Source organism: Dermacentor albipictus, chromosome 1 (genome assembly GCF_038994185.2).
Source record: "Dermacentor albipictus isolate Rhodes 1998 colony chromosome 1, USDA_Dalb.pri_finalv2, whole genome shotgun sequence".
Taxonomy (NCBI): domain Eukaryota; kingdom Metazoa; phylum Arthropoda; class Arachnida; order Ixodida; family Ixodidae; genus Dermacentor; species Dermacentor albipictus.
The window spans coordinates 137,351,586-137,373,921 of NC_091821.1; the positions used below are offsets into that span (position 1 = coordinate 137,351,586).

A 22,336-nucleotide genomic window follows, 5' to 3' on the forward strand; every position below is an offset into this window, starting at 1 on the left:
CACAGGTTTGAGTTCGTAGGAGCATACCTACTATGGCCAGAGTAAGCTCTCTCAAACGAGATAACTCCCACTCGGATCGGCAAGCGTACCGCCAACTATGCCTTTCTGGACGCTGAGCGAGAGACAAGTTAACTTCGATTGCGTTATGCGTGGCGCAACAACGGCGCCATCTGTGCACGCGATTCACGCATGTTCGAGTAATGGCTTATTTTCTCTACACAACGATACCAAGAAAGATACGTGTGTGGTATGGTTGCAAACATATCAGTGAGAATAATGGTACATGTTTTCGTTAAATGCGGTTTTAAGGGCTAAATATAGTCCAATGTAGCGTGAGCGCTCGCACACGTTACTTCACGCTGGCGAGAACAACAGCGTCTATATTTCGACCGATGGTTCGAAGCACTGGCGCAGCCAACGTAACCGGACGTGGCCAACGCGCTCCGACGCGCCCGGCGTCGAGCGACGCTCGCACACGCGCCGATAACGTCGAACTATAAACGCGCCTTTAGCAAGCGTTCCCCTATGCTAACCAAACTGAAGTACGTTTCAGGTCGAAAATGTAAAAATGTAAATGTAAATAAATGTAAATGTAAATGTAAATGTAAAGTAAAAATGGCCACAGGCAAGTTTATTTGATAGCTTTATACAGCAAAAGCACGCTTAGCGAAAACAATGGCAACAAACTGATGAGGGGCGAAGGGAGTACTGTACAGTCAATGGAACCGCATGACACGCCCTGATGCACGAGTTCCTGAGCTAGCTTGTAGCTGGTGGGTGACTTTTGAACTGACTCATTTGGATCGACTTCTTTGAAGGCAAGCTGTGCACAAACGCAGCTCACCACCACTTTTGTTACGTGTGTTACTTATTGCTGAGGACTCAGTAATGATGCTTCTTATACACGTTAAAGGATGGTCCTCGTCCTGCAATTCGCACAGGCTTAAATCCACCGCCGCTTCCCAATCCACTACCGCCGGCACCTCTGTAGCCACCGCCACCGAAGCCTCCACCACTGTTTCCTCCGAAGCTGCTAGTACCACTATTTCCTCCGTAGCTGCTACTGCCACCACTTCCTCCAAAGCTGCTACCACCACCGCTTCCTCCGAAGCCACCGCCGGCACCACCATGTCCTCTGGCGAAGCCTCCTCCGCCCCCACTGCCACCAGCAAAGCTCCCGCCTCCGACAGGACCTCTGGAGAAACCTCCTCCACCTCCACTGCCCCCAGCGAGGTCACCACCGCCGTTATCTCCACCGAAGCTTGCGCCATTGTTACCACCAGCGTAGCCACTACCACCACCGTTTCCACCAGTGAAGCCACTACCACCGCCTCCACTACCACTTCCACCCCCGAAGCCACCACCACCACCACTGTTTCCACCACTGAAGCCGCCGCCACCGCGGCCACGGCCACCATTGCCGCCACCGCCGCCACTGCCGCCACCGCCACCGCCGCCACCGCCACTGCCGCCACCGTTGCCGCCAGCCAAGTCACCACCACTGCCTCCGTCACCCCCGTCCAATCCGTCGCCGCCAGCTAGATCCCCGCTGAGATCCAAGTCGCCATTGCCACCGAGTCCTAACAGTGCTCCGGCGTTGTTGTAGTTGACGATCTTCTTAATGGTGTGCGTCACAGTTGCGACGGGCTGCCTCACGTAGGTGGTGACAGGTCTCGTCACATAGCGGATCTTAATAACTGGCTGCTTGACGTACGTCACAGACGCTACGGGCGTGACCACTGGACCCGGGATAGAGACGGGGGCCGACACGCTTACCGGGGCGGACACAGTCGTCGGCCCGGACACAGTCGCCGGGCCTGCTGCCACGGACCCCGGGCTCCCCACGCCCAGCACGGTCGGACCGGCATGTAGGAGTGCTCCTCCACCTCCTAGGTCTCCGAGGCCGCCAAGGCCCAGCGCGCCAACTCCTAGGTTGGTGGCACCTAGACCACCATGACCCAGGCCCTCAGCACCCAGGCCACCAAGTCCACCGAAACCGCGGAGGCCACCGAGGTGGCCGAAAGCGGCGGTGCCCAGGCCATCGCCGACGAGCATGGCTGACCCGAGGCCGCCGCCTAGTAGCGCAGCACCAGCCAGCGGGCCGCCACCAAGTGCGACGGGCACACCGGCCGACGCACAGGCCACGAGCGCCGAGAGCAATGCCTGGGTCACAGAAACGCCCCATTCGGTTTCATAGTGCAAGGACGCTCTTCTTAAAAAGCTGAATTTGTTTGCAAGGATCACGTGTGCGGCGCTTATACTGATATCCACAAATATAACAAATTAATGCATTGAACGTTTTCGGGCAGGTGGTAGCGTTTAGCTGTTCGCGTTATTTCTTCGAGAAGTTCTTTATGGAACAGTATGAATGTGGTGTACACTTATCTGGAAGAAACGCGTGCACTTGCACCATGTGCCCGGGAAAGAAGATAGCATATATTCTGTGAGCATAAATAAATAAATAAATAAATAAATAAATGTGTATATATATATATATATATATATATATATATATGGTGTAAGACATGATTTTGAAGACTACTTCGCCGAAATATGCAGCTTGTCGAGCTAATTAATGTGTTAACACGTTAGCACTCCCGCATGCTGTTCATGTGAGGTCGGTTGAATCAGCAGGCTGTTGTGCTTACGTTCATTATTTGGCTAATAAACTGTCAGAAAATATAGCTGGAATCAGCTTTACACTAGAACTGTGCCTGAAAGCAAATGCAAAAGAAGGCCTACTAATAGCCAATTGAAGTCACAAGACAGTAGGCAATCATTACTGCGCTAGAACAGAGAGACTATAATGACGAAGTTACTGCGACAATTTCATTTCTAGCTATTGGGATCGTCCCACCCTTTCCTCGGCAAGTTCTTTTGTGATTATTTACTGAAGTTAATTATTACTGAAACGGGCCAATGCGGTGTGTGATGCCTCACTTATATCGCGACGATGATGCACGCTCTGAATTTCGAGCGCTTCAGACATTTCTCTACGTATTCTTACACAACATTACTTTAGACAGCCAGTGCACAACGTTAAAATATTCATTAAACGCGCTTGCACTTCATATTTCCGTGTCGTTGAGAAGGGTAAGCGTACGAACGGGCGGTAAAAATTTCACACCACTGTTATGCAAGGGGTTGGGTATCCCTATGCAATATGCCACGATTTTCAACAGTTGCCGGAAGCCTCATTTGTGAGCACTAAAATAAAAATACAGTCCACTCACGCCCCAATCAAAGGAGCTGCAAAAAAAAAAAAAGAAACGAAAGGAAGCGAAAATAACAAAACGCCGGGGTTTTTCTCAGAAGCAGTACTTACAGCGAGACGCATGATGCGGCTCAGACGAGGCAGACGACAGCCTCGCTCAATGGCCGCCCCGCTTTGGCTCTCTTTATACCCGGCAGCGAGAGGGTCTGGGCGAGAACGACACGGTTTTCCCAGATCGCGGGCAGCGGGGCGGTCGCGCAGCGAGCGCTTGCGGTGCCGCCGGTAACGTATGCAACTCCACTTCTGGGCTATCACGTCGCCACCCCAAACGAACAGCGCCTTCATTTTATTCTCATCGTGTCCGTGTTTTCACTGCTGATGCGCTCACTGCCTAAACGAGTTTCCGTCGGTATGCTATCGCAACTGTTCCCCAAGGCTGGCCTATGTCGGCCTCTGGCTATAAAGTCGCTTTCTTCCATGCTCTGCTCCTGTACGTTCGTCAAACAGAGGAACTCCCATATGGTGTGGAGCGCTCGCTTTGCGATTGAACGCAGTCAGTGCGCGCAGACCCGCGAGGCACAATTTGTGAAGCGTCGTGCAAGCACAGACAACGCGGACGCGGAAATAATGCAACCCTCCTTGGTAGAGTGTATAAGCGCGACAGGACGAGGACTCTACCACTCTACCATGGATTCTAACCAACTAGCCCGCCAGCGTGTTTTAAGCAACCCTCCTGCACGAAATTTACATGCTAGGGCTTTGATGGAGAAATACTTTATGAATTTTTATCAACTCTGACTGTTCTCTAAATGTCTGCCACTGTTTCTCGGCTCCTGTCTCAATTTTTCGCCGATATTTAACAGATCATGCGAGCACGCTTCTACGGAATCGTTGCTCAGTCTAAAGGCGTTGCTGGTGTACGCGCCTTTATAAATAATTTTTTTTTATAGCGAAGGTCTCGTGAGATGACCTGGTAAAGGGGGCATTTCATTCAAGGCCGGCATTAAAGATTACATTACTGAATGAGCTTAACCAGAAGCTGATATTTGCTGACGCGTCATCTTGTACATAATATGCCCATGCCACCCACCTGCGCCAACTTTTATTGATCAAAAAAAAAAAGAAAATCCTCCTCACCAGGAACCAAGATTAGAGAAACCTGAACCACAGTAGTTTTTTTTTTCTTGAACCATGACACAACAGAACGGAGGACAATTTCATAAATGTGTACGTGTTTTCTATCTGAAACTACTTCATTTATTAGTCAAGGCTGATAATAACACGCATTATGCTAGTTTGATCAATGACCGATGGCCTGAAGCTATAACTTTGTTTGGAGGGACGCTGTATAGTGAAAGAAGTTGTGTACAGAGCTTCGAATGAAGGTTTAAGAACACAGAAAATGCAAGAAACCATGGCACAGGATCAAAATTCATCCGTAGGGTTAGAACCCTTCTATAAGGCGTTTCTCATATTCGGTGTCGTTTTGGGACTCTAAAACCAATCAGTCAATGACGGATGGCTATTTTACCAACTCAGATTCGTTAACGTGCATGTAAATCTTGGTACACGAGTGATATTGTGCTCCACTTCTATCGGAATGAAGATCGCTGAGACACGAAACCGCAAATTGGCAGAGCAGCCAAACGCCATATACCAGTTATGCCAATAACTCAGCGGCCGCACATCCAATGTTTTCCTACATGAACGAAGATCCCCTCCCCCTGTAATTATGGAAATATTTATGAAAAAGAAATCTAATGTGACTTTTTGACATGTGAACAAGGTAATATTTTAGTAGGAATCGAGACAATTCTAAACTATATTCCTCCGATGAAGTAAAAAACGAAGAAGAATGGTAATTTTATGAAAGATACCCACCTTTTCGTTTTTTATGCGAAGCATATTACGAGAGCTCAACCCAGCTCCTCAGGCGCGGCGGTGTCGCCTTCAATACCACGTGACACCGTGACGTCACGACAGAGGGGAAACGCGGGGCTCCAACTTGCGCCGTCGCTCGAGGCGTCGCGGCGGTATATAAGCAGCTGCGCTTGCCTCTGCTAGACACTCACGAGGTGAGATCCCTCCTGGAGACAGAGCTGCTCGTTGGAATGAGAAGCGAAGGCTGCGGCGTGCTACAGAGACTGTTTCTAGGTGGCTTTGCTACGGCGCAGCGACTACGCGTCCCGCATCGGACGCGGTGAGCGTCGAGCAACGCAGCGTTCGGCGCGACAACGAAATGTGCGCCTGAGCAAGCGCCGCACGCCTGAGCCGACGCCGACGACACCGGCGTTTCTGCGACACTAGCTTCTTAACGCTGTCGCGTTAAAATAAAGGCTAGTATGCTTCGCATCCTGGGTTTAACCTTAGCTAAGCCACAGCCATTTTTTTTTTCAAAAGGTTATTCTAGTCTGACATACGGAAATAAATATTTGCGCATTGTCATCCTGAGAAGCTTAGGCACACATGGTGCTGGTTCTTCTCAGAATCTAAATGTGAGAACAGCTTCCGGATAGGCGGTGGAGGGCCGCCGACACTCGGCGCAGAACTAACGCAGCGCTGGGCAAGGCGACAACGCCAGTGTTGATGGGAGTCAATATCGCCTTCTCGAATACACGTACAGGTGCTGGGTTGCTAAAGAACTAAGTAGAGGGAGAGGGGCGGGGGAGAGGGGAGTGGGGGAGAGGGGGGGAGAGGCGTAGGCGAGGTGGTGATAGTCCCTGCGGTGAACAGTGGAACTATACCGCAGGGCAAAAGAGGCGCCATATGCACTCGGCATGGCGCCTCTTTCATAAGAGGCGCCATGCCGAGTTTTCTTTTTAAGTGTTCTCAATAACTCTTAAGGATACGCATTCCGCGGTATGCCGTGTGTTGTTCGTGTTGTTCCTATCTATACGTGCGTTGCAGGCAGGACCCCTCACCAGAGTACTGAGCCCGAACTAAGCCGAAAGTCGAAAACTGAAAAAAAAACCGTTATTCACGTAGACTCCATCAATGGACCAATCCTTAAGCAGTGGAAGGGCCGGCCAACCCTAAGAACCAGGCGAGCCTGGTGGACAGGACGAGGTGGAAGGCCAGGGCCCACGGCGTCCATGGACTTGAGGACTCCGCCACCTAGGGTGAAAACGTCGCGTGCTCGTTTGATAAGTCAAGTTTATTACTAATACTTCTGGACAGACCGCAAATTAAGGCTACGTTAATATTTGTTTTTACTCCGGAACCAAACGGAAAATAAAAATCGCGGTTTTCGATTCAGGTTGAACAACGGTACCTCATTTGTAAACACATTTGAACTTGATGTTATTTTAATAGTGTCAACACTGTTATCACGTCTTCCCTAGTGTCGCACCGGAGAGCTGGCAAGCAGATACACTGTCATAGACCTCACCCACGATCGTCCTGGGCAGAGCATGGAAAGGAAACTTCGTTATTTTAGTTTTTCGTTCCAGTTCAACTTCGGAGCCAAAAAATAACCGTTTGAAATCGGTGAATGTCGAATACTCATCTGGCCGCAGCTCATGTGCTTATACTCACTGGAATGAAGAACTGCTTAGCTGGGCGGTCGCTTTCGGAAAACATTAGTATGCAAACTGCAGCACGTGCACTAGAAATGACGTATTACTTCTGAGCTGTACTTACACGATATGATGCATTAGGTGTCTGGCTGTATATTTGTGACCCGCGGAACAACACGCGTACCTTTTTTTAGTCTTTGTACGCAGCTCAGGAGCACCTTTGACATTTCGTGCAAAATAAGTTTATGCTGTTTTTTTTGTCATTATTGTTAGGTTATGGAAATGAACATAAAACGGTTCAAGCTGGTTTGAACAGGAACGAAAACAGGAAGGAATGAAGTTTCATTTCCACACTCTGCGCAGGACCATCGTGGGTGAGGGTTATGACAGCGCATCTACTTGCCAGGAGGTTGTCTCCTCTGAAAATAAGACGTGCGAGCTTTAGTTCGAATGTTCACTTGTTTTCGCGGCGTACATGCGGTGTAATACTTGGCCGACACGATCATCACCTCGGGATCACAACAAAGGAGGCAATTATTCATTTGGTTTAAGCAGTAATGTTGCCCGTTTCCTTGCCGCCGGCGATATTTGAGTCTTCTTTGGCACTTGGAATGCCAGGACGTAGTTGAGGCGAATGTAGGAGACCTGTTCTGCCACGATCACTTTCGGCGACTGCGTCGCCTCAGCGGCAGTATCGCTGTCAGGCGCGCGCTGATTGGCTGGTTCAGCACTACGTCGTCCGATTTTGCTCAACCAGCCAGTCAGCGCGCGCCTGATGGCCAAGCCGTGGCCGAGACGATAGTATCGCCGAAGTGGATCGTCGCAGAATACGTCCCTTGGTGCCACAACAGCTAGCGGTCATAGTACCTTGCTGGTGAAGCAGCGCACAGACACGGACACAGTGAAGACAAACAGGAATAGACGACACTCGCTGCAATTCCTGTTTCTGTTTCCTGTTTCCTGTTTCTGTTTCTGCAATTCCTATTCCTGTTTGTCTTCACTGTGTCCGTGTCTGTGGGCTGCTTCACCAGCAAGGTACTATGATCACTCACCAACTAGCCCAACTTTCCACGTTACTGAGCTAGCGGTCTCGATGTAAGCGTGTACTTCGACGCATCGGGCACGGGGAGCAGCAAGGATGCGGCTGAAAATTGTGCGTGGCCTGGTCGTGAGTAAGTAGACAAGCTGGTGATGAAGTATTTGGGCAACATGCCAAACATGCATCCTTAGAGAGCCACAGCTTAATGTGCAGTCATCCGAGAAAGAAAAAGCAAATTAGCACATGCGGCCGATGACCGAAACAAAAAGAAATCGGCTGGTTGGCACTGCGGTTCACAAACACACTGACCGCGAGCTTTCCGAACCATTACCACTTTTCATTTTTCCTTAGCGCAGGGTAGACAACAGGGCTCAGCCTGGTTAACCTCCTTGCCTTTCCCTTATTATTTCTCTCTCTCCTTGGGGCGGGGACGGGGTAATGAAAGGATGGCAGGTGTAATCGACTATGCTATGACCTGGAAAACTCATGACCACAGTCACGCACAGCGTATCGAGTTTGTGCGTATCTTAGGAACAGCTGTAGGCCTCCCCCTCGTGCTTAATTGGAGAGACCCAACATTCTCGCTATTTGTCCGCTCACTTGTAGCTGTGCCATGCAGTAGTCATCTTGTACTCCTGCTGCTGCTGGTTCTGGAGTGCACGGTTCGAAGTCGGTCGTCATTCAGAGAGTCGCTAGCCTACGCCATTGGAACGTCCCGAAAAGGGGTAGCAGGTCTAGGCTGCTGGAGCATCACATGGAGGCTAAACGGACCCACGCCGCCGTCCATCACTCCATGCAGAGAGTGGCTCGCTAGCGAGGACTTAGTGGACGCAAGGTTGTAGAAACAGTGAAGGATTCCTTTATATTTCATTGCGGGAACAATTATATGGACGCTTGAGGCGCCTAAACACTGTTGGCATCGCCGTTGTCGTGATGTCTCGCTCGACGGTGCATGTGCAGCTCCCACGCGGAGGGTCAGTGGGCCTTTAAAGACACGGAGTGCATTTTTCTGCAAAAAAAGGCGAAACGAAGTCGACGCACTGTCAACGCTACACTCAGTCGCCTCGGAGACGGATCCAATACAGCGTTCTGCGTTTCGCTGATGGCATGAACGTTGTGCGCACGACACTATAAAAACACCAGCGTTCCTGCTGGGCTGATGTCTGTATGCACAGCTCTGAGCGGAACGGGCAGCAATTATGAAACCAACGTTACCTAATATTTCATCGGGCACTGACCAACGCCGACGGTTTCCGGTTGTTCTCATCTCGTGCACCATCGAGGTGCGACGTTTGCAACGCCTCTGGCGACGCTCCTCATCACGCAAGCGTTGAGACGCCTCGTAGCTGCCAGGGCGCAGTTCCTTCTACCTAGCAGCAGTTTCCTTGCGTCCTGAGTTGCGCCAGTATGTCGCACCCACGTATAGACCTTTTTATTGCGATAGCAATTATATAGACACTCCAAGTGTATCTCTACTGTCGCCGTCGCCGTGAGGTTCCGTATAACGTCTAAGGGCGATAACCATCGCCGCGCGCCCTACACTGTACCAGCGAGTGAAAGCCTGAGAGGGGAACCGACGATCCGGGCTCAATCTCGCCCGGGCGAAAGAGACGAAAGCGGGGAGAAAGCACGCAGTCTTCCGTTACGCGCGTGGCATCCAACGTTGCGAGGCACCAGGAGGGGGGGAGGGAAGGGGGGTAGGCGTTCAACTCCGGCTGCAACCGCGCATGTGGCCGTATCTTGAGAGCGATGTGCGTTGGCTATGTGCGATGTATGTGCGTCGGTGGCTCGTAGGTTTGTGCGTGCTGTGTGTTCTCGGTGCTCATTATGTGTTGAAGTGATAGACAGCACGAATGTCACTTCGCTCGCTTCTGCTGCCGCGTTTCCTCGCGCCAGCGTTTTGACAGCCGGTTTCCGCAGTGATCGAGTGAGATGTGTTTATGTTTGCTTGTGCGTGCGTGGTGCCATGGTGATTTAGTTAGTATGCCTATGTTTACAAGTTTATATGGCCGATAAAACTAATTTGCATCGCAATGAACGCTTCGCCTTTCGGGCGAAGCTGTGGCTTTCTTCAAGGGCGCCGCCATATTGCTTAAGTGGTGCCGTCATCTATGAGCAGTTGGCATGCTGGCTTAGGCAAGCGCTCGTGTTGTATGGCTCAGCGGCAGTTGCTGATGGTTGTTTCCGCGTTCGGTGGTCTATTTAGTATGACGGAGCGTCTTATACAGGGTAAACGGTTCTGTGAGACGTACTGATTTAAAAGGAAGCTTTAGCTCGGGTGCTCCTATCTAAATACATGTAAAAGCAGAATTCGTTTTTCTCGGCAACCACTGCACCAAATTTGACGAGGTTTGTTGCATTTATGAGAAAAATTTAAAATCTACTGACTGTTGGTTTCGAATTTTTGGGTTAGGCCGTAAATGTTTTAAATTGGCAAAAATCGAAAATTTTCAAAAATCGAAACTATCAAGTTTACAACTCTGTAACTCAACAACTAAACATGATAATACAATTCCGTGAATTGGATCTAATAGTACATCTAAAGTGGACAAAATTGATATGTTGCACATGAATATAAAAAAATTAGTAATGTGGAAATACAGCTTTTGCCGAACCCTTGTAAACAACGTAACAAATTTACGTAAGATGTAAAATGACTTATTGAATTTGTCCGCTTTGAATGATCTAATGGATGACGTTTACAGCGCCACCATATCTGTTCTTGGTGCAGAGCTATGAATTTGTAAACTTCGTGCTTCTATTTTTTTCTCAAACTGTCGATTATTTAAAAATATTTTTAACAAAATTCAAGCCATAAATCGAAACTACGCTTCCAACAGTCCCTAGAATTTAACTTTTTCCCTCAAATACCACAAATTTCATCAAAATTGGTCCATGCGTTATCTCCGAAAAACGTTTTTGCGTTTTACATGAATTTGAATAGGCCGCGTCGGAGGTGGGCCCGAGCTAAAGCTTCCTTGTAAGTCAGTATGGCCGGTGTTTATGCGGCAATGAGATGGCCGGAGCACCCAGCCTGACGTGCATGTGGGCGCGTGTTTGAGCATACAGTCAGCCTCGGAGATCAGTTGTGTACTTCAGAAAATTGGTTTCACTAATGTGACATTATTGCAGCATTCTCACTGTAGTTCTAAGCTGTGATTCAGCAGCAATGAGTAGTTACGAAACATATGACAATCCTAACAACGTGGGTACCGCTCTTCTACGGAATAAGTTGTGTTGTTTACTGTGACAAGCGTTCAAATTGTTATCTTCAGACACTTTGCGTGACTACCCCGTTTGTTGGACGAGGATCCCGCCCACAAATAAAATCGTTTTTCTTTAGTAGTAGCACCACACCGTACCGTGTTAATCACACTTGTCGAGTGGTCGAGCGATCGGCTGCGGATTGCGCGGGCGATCGAAGCAGTGGTTGATGCCGGGTTAGAGATCTGTTTCGGATATTAACGGATATTAACACTCCTCGACAGGTTGGCTGGCAAGATGTTGTTACAACCCTTCAAATAGCTGTACATCCAAGAAAAAGACAAAGCCACATATTCGCACATCTGTTAACGCATTAAGGATGACTTCATGAGTTTGGGTTCATGTTGCCTTGGGTAACATTGGCAGGGTTAATTGTTTCATACACCTTTGATGCCAGATAGATGTTAGAAATCTGTTTGTTGACTGTTGAAATATGAATCGTGGGTAGCGCCAGAAGCACGTCTTAGGATATAGGTCAACTTCCGTAATGTTCTGAATACCATTACAGTCATTTGACTCTGTCTATTAGTTTTCCGACGCATTTAGCCAGAGCGATGGTACGGTATGCTGCCAGGTCTAACCGGTGATTTTTTATGTATAAAAAGAAAAAAAACACATACACATGCATGTGCTTTTCCTTTTTATGTTCCTGTGTCCTCTTACCCCTTTTACAAATGCAGGGTAGCAAGCTAGCGAGCTGGATGTTTATCTACCGGTTAACTTCCCCGTCTTTCCCTTACCTCCCTTTATTTTACGAGGTATAAGTACAGGGACAAGGACGGTGACCTTCCACGCACAAATAATCAATCCTAGCTGCCATGATTGTCGGTATCGCTCCAGAAGGAAGCCTGGGGTTTCCTGGCCAATCTTAATTCTCCATTGCACTTTAAAGAAGCCGGGTAACATTTTAAAAATAAGTTGTTAAATGCATTTGCCATTAATTGAATTTCTTTCAAGAATATTTTGCATCAACAAACAGTTCAATGCTTCGCGTAAACGCAGATTTATTGGCAATCAAAGATCGCCCTTCTTCACCTCTACGGTGCTCCCGCTCCTTCTTCCAAGCCTTGCACGGTGAATCCTTCGGCGGCGCGGTGCCCCAAATTCTCCGCGCACTGTCACCATGGTGTGATGTGTTTTTTTCTTTGAATTTTGGTAAGTAACATGAACACCACTACCTCCGGTAGCAGCCAACAACTGCACAGCGACATCGCAGCTTCCCATTCATTCTTAGCAACGCGCTTCGTGGCTTGCGAAGAGCGTCCCATGCAATATTTAGAACCGCACAAAAGCAGCGCGTCTCAAAATGACAAACGTAGAAGAATGAAAGAGCTTTTATTCGCGTTCAGGTGAGTCTAGATGCATGGAAGTCATACACACACAAGGACGCCTTGCAGTGTGCATAGGGGGTCAGAGAAACTTAAGCGATGGCAAAATCTCGCACTCTCGTGGCGACTTGTCTTTGTACCTTTGTTTGAAAGACTGAAAGGGACAGTTTAAACCTCGTGACTGACGCCGCATGATGCTCTCAGCGGGCTCTCGTGGTGTGATGCGGAGTGATACTAATGCACAGCCATTCTCATTTTCCACCCGAATTGTTCCAAACACACGCCGAGTGGCCTTACAGAGCGTGACCGTACGTATTTAGACCTTATTCGCTTAAATGCCAGCTATACAAACTACTTACTGCATAGAGAGAGAGAGAGAGAGGGAGGAACTTTAATAGCGGTCGGTTTAATTGACGTGCTGCTATAGCCTGCTATATTCCACGCTGGACAACGGGATTGCGTGAACGACAGGGACTGGGCCCGAAACGAAAGGAGCGTGGCGCTGCGAATATGGTGATAATTGCTGCAAATTCTTCCGATTCTGTGCAACCACTATGCGCACTTATCCGGTTTCGTGGCTGCTGAAACCTAGCCATGACACCGCCTTTAGCGTGCACAATTTTCACAACTGCACCCGCCACTCGCATACTTAAATCATGCAGCAGTAGCTGCAGGGCGTCAGTTATTTGCAGCAGCATGCCCGTGATGTAGACTTCGATGGGGATGCCTCGGCGCGGGGTCGTTGATCGGGCTGAAATTCGGAGGCGCGTGCCAACGGGGCCCACCATCACCATGCATTCGAGTCCGAGCTTGACTAGTTCGTTTGACGAAATGTCTCGGGAAAATAACCGATGTCGGTCTTGCGCAAACTGCGATTGAGGCGGTCGCCACTGTGCAATGCGTACAATAACTTATATAATGTTGGCTGCGTTTGCACATACTTTGCGACCAAAGAGCTATTATCAAATCCGCTTTACATTTACGTGGCAGATACTTTGAGCTGCACAATGTTCTTGGACCTTGAAGCAGCGCTGCTAGGGCTTCGTGCGCAACGAAAGTGCATGTAATTTTCCTTTAGGAAAATGGCCTGTACGAGGCACTACCTACGTGTGTATGTTGTGTGTGCGTTCGCTATGTACGAGTGGGTCATTTCATTCACATCTGCATGAGTGTTCAATGCCTTTCTCTGATGACTTTTCACAGTGAGTTTTCGGGATACTCTCGTCCTTTGTAAGCGAACATCAGAACGATGCCTCCATACGGATGTCAAGAACTGGAATTTTGGACATTGCACCTTCAGCTATCTGCAGAACTTCACCGCAGTGCACCAGTGCAACACAATGAGATGTTAAAAAAATTATATTTCAGAAGGGTACGCCCGTTTGTTAACATGCATATTTACGGCACGAAGACAACCCCGAACGGAAACATTTCCGGTCATAATACTCTTCGCGCTTAGTTCCGGTCACTGAATGACACAGTAAACAAAATTTTGTCTTGGAACAACCATCTCAAAAACCGCTAAGCAGAAATAACCTTATTTTTCATGGTGTCTCCGACGTTCAAGGAGAAATCAATGAAACTTTGCTTACGCAGGTTTCACAAGTATATACCGAACAATTAGTGATTGAGTGCCCCCAAATCAAACAATGCCATATAATCGGAGAAGAGATGGCACTCAAGCGCGCCCCATCATCATAAAGTTTCTGGACTATCGCAAAAAATTGGTAGAACTTAAAAATGCATTTAAACTGAAAGGCGCAGATATTCGTATAGCTAAAGATTCCTCGGCTCGTGTGCGTTCGATTAACAAAAAAATATGTGGGATGCTACCTCTTCTTATCGGAATATTGGTCCCACAGTCCGTTTGTGCTATGAGCATGCCTTTATTGACTATGTGAAATGCATCTGGGATAATAGTGAGAAAACATTGGGCAAGGCTTCTAGTGCCACTTCGAAGAGTCGCCCGACTACTCAACGAGCTGGCTCGCACTGACTGTGTCGTGACTCTTATGATAACCTTCGGCTTTTAAATACTAATGCTTGAAGTTTATTACATAAATTTCCCGATTTTTATCTTTAGACGCAACTTACTCACCGCATATTGTCGGAGTCATTGAAACGTGGCTACATGACGAAATATTATGACTCTGAAATATCGCCACCCGGTTTTACCGTAGTTAGGAGCGACCGTAAAGATGGAAGAAAAGGCGGAGGCGTCGCACTATTTCTGAGATCGGACCTGCACTTATCGGTGCCCGAAGGGCCCGATCAGGTTGGGTCTGTTTGGTGTAAAGTTAGCCTTCATAAGAAAACTCTTTTAATTGGTGTTGTTTATTGCTTTCCCGTATCACTTATTATTGATCTCCAGACGTTAAGCAATTTCATGAACGAACGTTCGCACAAGAAGCGTTATGTTCGTTCATGAAATTGCTTAATGCCTGGAGATTAATAATAATAATAATAATAATAATAATAATAATAATAATAATAATAATAATAATAATAATAATAATAATAATAGAACGTTCTTTTAATCTGGGCGATTTTAATGCCCCTGGTACAAACTGGTCAAGTGCATCTTTATCTGGCCGCGATGTCCTATTAAGCAAAGCGTAAATCGAAACTTGGCATGAAGCAGATTGTTGAGTGCAGCACCCGAGGGGCAGCTGCTTTAGAATTTGTGTTCGTAATTGCGTTCATTATCGGTTAGGAGTGTGAATGTGAAGATTTAGATGGATTGTCGGATCACGAAGCTGTAGTAGTGTCGATTTTCTTTAGCGTCCCGGCATCTAGATTTATTTATTCTACTTTCCAAGGTTTTAATTGGACTGATGACCACTCATTTACTTATCTCTAATGTAATGTTTTCGAACACTTTGAATAGCTTAGCTTGTCATGCGATGTTAACAAATTAGCCTTGTTTTTTTCCTTCATAATTTTGTGCTTGAGTGCATTCGATGATTTGTTCCTTTGAAAAATAAGAAGAAAGAACAAGAAGATTCCTTGGGTGACTAGAGAATTACTAGCACGCTGGTGGCGTCCATGTCACAGCGCAGTTTTCTAACATTAAGGAGGATCGAACTTCGTGCCAATACAAAGAAAGCCAGAGACTTTTATTACAATGTTACATTACATAACTTATTGTGCAGTAATCCTAGAAAATTTGGGTGCACAATTTTCCCAACATAAGTCTTAGCCATAATTATATCGTTGACAATGCACCGGCTAATGATCATACACTAATCACCACAGTATTTAATGCTCATTTTTAATCGGCTTTCACCGTAGATGATAACTGCAATATTTCTTCTTACTGCGGCGATGCGTATCCTCCTATTGAACATGTCTGAGCAAGGTGTTCTAAACATGATTTTGAACCTTGACGCACACATACACACACAAAAAAATACGAGGACACCACAGCAATTGCGACCGCCGACGATGTAGGTGCTTCAGACTCCGTAGCGGCACGGGCTGCCCGAGCCAGCGAGCGCGATCCAGCGTGGCATTGCAGTGCGTCATGCGCCGTCTCTTAGCTGCTACAGACGCCGCCGGCGTTTTAGCTCAAGGGACCATTTGTCGCGAAAGCGTCAAAAGAGTTGTGGTCACGATGAGATTTCTGCATCGTTACTCCCATTGGTATGGTCACTACTTAACATTTACGCTCAAGAAATCACTATCGACTAGTATAGTTGCTTCATCATGGAAAACAGCAACAGTAATTCCTTTATATAAGTATGGTGGCAAGGCGATCTGCATTAAATTACAGGGCCTACTCTCTAGCATCCTACTAGAACAAAATGCTGGAGCGCATAATACATGGGCATACTGCAGAGTAGCATGATAGTAATAACACATTATTCAATTGTCAAGATGGTATTTGTCGTGATTTAGTGCTACTGCTCAATTGATAAAATTTAGTCAAGATATTCTTTCTGCAGTTGAGTTAAGTCCCCAAATTGATCTTTTTTTTTTCGACTTCTCCAAAGCATTCGACACAGTCACCCACTCCAAACTTTTACGCAAGCTTGACTCAATTTAACAACCCTTCCCTTGTTAACTGGATCGCTAGTTTTCTTATCGGCACTTCACACTGCTTTTCTTTAAAAAACACTAACTCTCCCGCTGTTAACGTATCTTCCAACGAGCCGCATGCAGGTTTCCGTCCTGGGACCATTGCACTTCTTGCTGTATATTAATGCTTTGCTTTCTAACATACCTGTCAATAAACGTTTATATGCGGCCGATTTCGCACTTTATCAAAGTGTAAACTCACCAAATGATCACATTCTTCCTAATAATGCTTTTCAGAAATTTTGTCAATGCTGAAAAGCCTGGCTGATGACCATATATTTTAGGAAAACCGCATACATCTCATTTTCTAGAAGTTTGTTCCCATCCACTTTTCCTTATGCATTTAACGGTTGCGTACTGGAAAATGTGTTTGAATATAAATACCTAAATATTTATTTTACTAGTAACATATCATTGTTCATCATATAGATTATGTTTGCAACAAAGCACTGAACATCTGGGTTACATACGGCATACTTTGCGCACAGCTCCCGTAAATACTAAATTAGTCACTTTCAAATCCGTTATCCGGCCAATTCTGGAGTATGCCTGTGTGATATGGAATCAATATAAAAAATCCGATACTGAGAAGTTAGAAATAATCAGGAAAAAAGCTATCAAGTATCTACCATCGTTGTACTTGCAACTTTTTCCCGTCTTATAAACTTTCTGCATTAAATCTAACTACTCTCAGAATCCGTCGTTATATAGAACCGCTAAAGTATCTTGCAAAATAAACAACTTGCACACCTTAATTAATTCACCGAACTTTTCTTCTCTCAGCACATACATCAAATTCGCGGTTCCTTCCTCATCTAGAAGGTGTCACTGTCAATTAATATTGCACCCCAATGGTTACGAATTGACGCGTTTAAATAGTTATTTTCCCCTCTAAATATCCAATATCGGAATCGCTGCCTGTACCAATTCGTTCTCTTTCGTTGGACAATTTGCTCCTCGAACTCGTGTTACTGATATTGTTTAGTGCTTTTTCTGCAGTACTGTGTATATCAGCGCGTAAGCATTCTTTGACGAGTACCCCAGCAAAATATATCCGTCCTATGATGCCATGTATATGCAAAATAAATGCATAATTGGTCAAGTTAACACGTGTAATCGTTATAATAGTGTAATAGTAGATTATCGGTAGCGTTAGAAAAAAAATAAAACAACTGATTACGTCTCCATTGCTGCGACAAGGTCGTAACCAAGAAAGAAAATAAAGAAGTTAACGCGGGTAATCGTTATAGTAGATGATTGATAGCGTTATAAAAACTGGTGACGTCGCCGTTTCCGCTTCAAGGTCGTAACGAAAAGGAAAATAAAAAAAGATACTACGAAAGACGTCAGGTGACGAAGAATAAAAACCGGTTGTGACGGCTTTTCGGCACAGTTGATACGATATATCTGCAAAATAAATGCATAATTGGTGAACTTCACACATGTAAGAGTTGTAATAGTGTAATAGGACATGATTCGAAGCGATGGGTAGGCATGCATAATCTAGCTAAATAAGTCAGCAAAAGTAAAGTAGCAGCCGAGTAAAAGAATGCTTACGCGTTAGTAGACAATTCTTAGAATTTCTCTAGGGTTTCTATACTGTTTGTATGCTGCACATTTGTATAATTCCCTACTCCTGCCATAGCTCTAAATAGGGCTGAAATACGTATGCACAAATATATATATATATATATATATATATATATATATATATATATATATATATATATATATATATATATATATATATATATATATATATATATATATATATATATATATAACTGTAAAGTATTACTTAACGCGGCGTCTGTGGCGGTATCACCTTCATCAATCCTGGCCGTCCAGCGCGCCCGCGATAGGGCCGGCAGACTAGATCTGTCAGTCCCGTCGTCGGATTAGCCGGGTGCGCGTTTTATTGCGTTTTGCTGGATCAAATAAAAGTTTATTCACTCACTCATGATTCTTTGCAGAAGACGCCTGAAACAAGGCGTTACAAGAAACTCTGCGTGCCCCCACTCAGGATTCGATTTTATAAGTTCACGACGTGGGAGTTGTCACGCCGTCCTTGTCGTTGTCTCGCGCCGTTGTCGCCAGGATTGCGGTTTTTGCCGCGCCATCGGAGTTGTAGTCGCGGTCGTTGTAGATGTAGATGTCGAGCCTAGATGATAGTGGCACATACCCACTCTGGGGGATTGGTCAAGAACCAGGTAGTTCAGTATAACAATATGACAAAACAATTATAAAACCATGTAAACAAAAGTCGTTGTTATCGTCGTTGTTATGCAATTGTCATCATATTTGTTTTCGGGCCAGCTACCACCGCTTTGGGTGGCAGATGACGACGCGCCACGAGGCGTGCTGGCGTGCATTAGTCATTTCATGATGTGTCATGCTCCGCGGCTCCGTGTGTGCTGCGGCGATGCAGCTTTGAGGTGTTCGAGGTCTATGCCTTCACGCGCACTGAAGATGTGCGAGCTGGTTTCTTTCACAACGAAAGAAGCCGAAGTAACCAGAATAGTTGACGCGTGGTTGGAAGAATTTTTGAGATCAGAAGAATTTTACTGCTTAAAGGATAGGCTGTTCGTCCGCAAAATTCAGATAGACTCGCGGACTCCCTAGTATTATTTAACATAATAATGAGCTCCATCTTCACTTGTCAGGACGTGCAAGTTTATGTGTATGCAGATGACATTGCATTCTTCGCGGCTGACAGTGACATTTACGCTCTATTCAAAAAATTAGAAAGATACATGAGTATGCTTGAGATAAATGCTTCGATCAGACAATATGCACTTTATTAAAAGTAAGTGCGTGTGTTCTCGGCGTTATCTCGAGGAACAGCTTCTCTCTATAATCGCGCGCTTGGGCCGCCTCGCGTTGGCGGGCGTGGCTACTCAACTACGGCGCAGTACGTTCAACACTCAGTGAAGCAGATTTATATCGTGCAAGGAAGTGCTTCTGCTTTCTTTTTTGTGCTGATCTAACAGCTATAAAAATACAACAATTACGTTTATAGATATCGAAGCATTTTGAAACTCTGTCAACAACAAAGTGCGAAGCGGCGTCTGCCAAGGCTTCTATGAGTGAGCCCAGTGAACGCGCGCTGTCGCGCGTCTCTGTGGATGCAAACCGCCATTCCTCGCGAGGGGCGGCTCACGCTAGGCGCGCACACGCGAGCTTGCGCGCGTCAGCAAGCGTACGTGCGCTGTGGGCTTAAGTAAAAGCCCAATCTGAGCGTTCCCGCTCACCGATCCGATTTCACCTTGTGTATCTTATAAACAAGAACACTTTTCCCAGGTTGAGTCTTTAAAATATTTGGGAATCATCTATGACAGAAAACTAAAGCCCACAGATTGAAAATGTAGCATCTAAGGCACAACGTGCTTTAGGTCTACTGCGCCGACTGAGTAACTGACAATATGGAGTACGCAGGGATTCTCTGCTAATGATTTACAAAATGTGTATGCGCCGAATATTGGGATTCGGGTGTGTGTTGCTTTCAGGCGGCCCTGCTTATAAAACAAAGCCTCTGGTTCCTTTGGAGCATGAAGCCCTGCGCCTGTGTCTGGGACTCCCCAAGTTTGTGGCTAATAATGTTACCTACCAAGAAGCGCGCCTGTCAACTGCCAACGTTGCCCTGCAGATTTCGCAGGGCAACGATGCCGATTGGGGAGGAATGCAAGAGTGCTAGTGTGCTAGTGTTATTACATCTAGCTACGGTGCACGTCGGAGAACTCCAGGTAATCAAAACTAGTACGAAGCCCTTCCCTACGTCGACCGTAAAGCTCTCGACCGTAGAACCTGGATCAGTCGTTTTGTTAGAGGAGCGATTACACTGAATCGTGTAGGCGGGAAATTGGCAATAAATAAGTAAATAAATAAATAAATAAATAAATAAATAAATAAATAAATAAATAAATGATTATAGTAATAATACTCTCGGTTCACTGGCCGGCGCCCAAAAGGCATTCGCCGAGCGCGTCGGAGTGGCTCAGGCCCGACGCCTGATGACAGAACAAAGCGCCATAGTGTCGTCGAGCGTAGCCCAACGCGCGCTTCTCGAGGCAAAGCCCATGACGAGATAAGTGCAGGAGGAAGCGGAAGCCGACGAACGCACCCGAGGCGAACTTGGGCCGCACTTGACGCGCACAATCAAAACGATGTCATCGATGAACACAACACCCGGAACTCCTTGGTCGTTTCTTTCCGCGGTTGTGCACGGAGCGAGCGATTAGGTCGTCGCAGGCGAGCGCAGGAGCTTATCAGGAGCCAACAGAGGTCCTCGCGTTGTGCTTTTTTGATGCTGGCGACCCGCGTGACACGTGCGTCCACCTGAAGTGAAAATGGATGCCGCTCTTCTCGTGTGCGTTCGCTCGCGCCCAGTCTGCTTCTCGGTGAATCTTCGGAAAGGTAGGAACAAAACCAGACTAAGAGGTAGCAGCAGACGACGCGTGGGACCAAGTTGTCTCGCAGTGTCGCTTACAATCGCCGATGGGTACAAAAGTCGCGCTCCGCAGATACTGAGCTTTGGCTCTTAAAAAAGAAAGGGGGATGCCAAGAACCAAAGAAAGAATAAAAATGCGGCGATTACCAACCTTGATCTGGTCCGGGCGATTTCAAAGGTCTGCGGGAAGCCTCAGAACTGTGCTCTCTTCGTTTCCTGCAAGCCGCACTGTTCCGAACGATTACCCTTGATCCTAACATACCTTAGTTAGAAATGGTCTATTCTGGTTACTTGCGCGTCCCACTCGTCTACGCTGTAGCACGTCTATGCAGATAAAGCCAACCGACCTAGAAGTCAACGCCGTGGGAGCGACTGCAAGGCGTCACTTTGCTTCTCCGGGCTTTTGCACGTCCAAATACTGCCGTTCTCGCAGTAGAAAAGTCACGCCTGTAGTTTTGAGAGACGCGTAATGATAATAAATGATCAGGTGTCCGGCGGGATAGTTACTAAAGCCACCCATGCGTGACCTTTGTCAGAAACGGGGGAAGTAATTTCGGGATAAAATTTCCGTTGTGATGAAGTTACACCGTGAAAAAATATTCTATTAGGAAAACGAATTTTGTAGCAGCTGCCTTGCCAGAAGGCGTCGACTTCGGCATAACCGCGCGGACGCGCTCGTGCCACTGCTCGCACGTTCGTGGTCGTCTACTTGCACAGTTAGCTCCGATGCCGCTCGTCATGCTGGCGTTGCCATACTGCCCCTCCCTGTGCGAAGGCGCTGACGGCACTAGCCCACTGCCGGTCGGTGTGGTTATATTGGTCTGAAAATTTTCGCCTCAGTATATCGCGAAATGAAAACACGAGTAAAGCTGCGCTCAAATTTCGCAATAGGGAGTATCGTATAATCGTCGGACATTTTTATTCATCATTCTGATAGTTAACGCGATTTTTTTTTCTGTTTTACTCAACAGAAATTTTGTGTTTAACGAGAGTGTTCTGTTTCGGATGGCCGAAAAAGTTCCGTTTACTGTTCTAGATATTTCTGTTATTTTAATATTGTTTTCTCCTTTGTTCTGCAGAAAATTTATGTGCAAAAACATTCTTCATTTTGAGTCAGCGAAAAAGTTCTCTTTTCGGTCTGTTCTGTTATTTCGCTTTTCTTTCTGTTATCCTTTAAGGAAATCTTTCGGTTTGAAAGACAATTTTCTGTCCTGGTGAACAGTGGTCGAACAAGGAATGCCACTGGAGCCAACATTTTGATAAAAGCGCTTCTCTTCGTCAGGGCAGCAACTGCCTCGACGGAGCGAAGTGGTTTTATTGAAACGTTGGCTTCAGAGCAGCGACGTTTCTTGTTCGATCCCTGTACATCGCTTATACCGTCCATGTTTCTGTGAATTTGTGTTCTGTCAATTTTCTATCGTGAGTCACAGAAATATCACAGAACAACGAACA

The 22,336-nt window shown here is 46.6% G+C and overlaps 1 protein-coding gene across 2 annotated transcripts; it reads right to left on the reverse strand.

Moving 5' to 3' along the window:
* Window positions 1-607: 607 nt before the first annotated feature.
* On the reverse strand, window positions 608-21,158 carry LOC135911768 (uncharacterized). 2 transcript variants are annotated; one of them, XM_070533516.1, is made up of 3 exons: window positions 21,036-21,158; window positions 6,196-6,328; window positions 608-2,163 (listed from the first exon to the last, which is right to left on the reverse strand). In XM_070533516.1, exon 3 carries the CDS (start codon window positions 2,053-2,055, stop codon window positions 883-885), a length of 1,173 nt encoding a protein of 390 aa, XP_070389617.1. In that variant the 5' UTR covers window positions 2,056-2,163; window positions 6,196-6,328; window positions 21,036-21,158; the 3' UTR covers window positions 608-882. The 2 variants fall into 2 exon arrangements, with proteins under 2 accessions (XP_070389617.1, XP_065300182.1); XM_065444110.1 differs by lacking the exons at window positions 6,196-6,328; window positions 21,036-21,158 and adding an exon at window positions 3,326-3,581.
* Window positions 21,159-22,336: the final 1,178 nt, after the last annotated feature.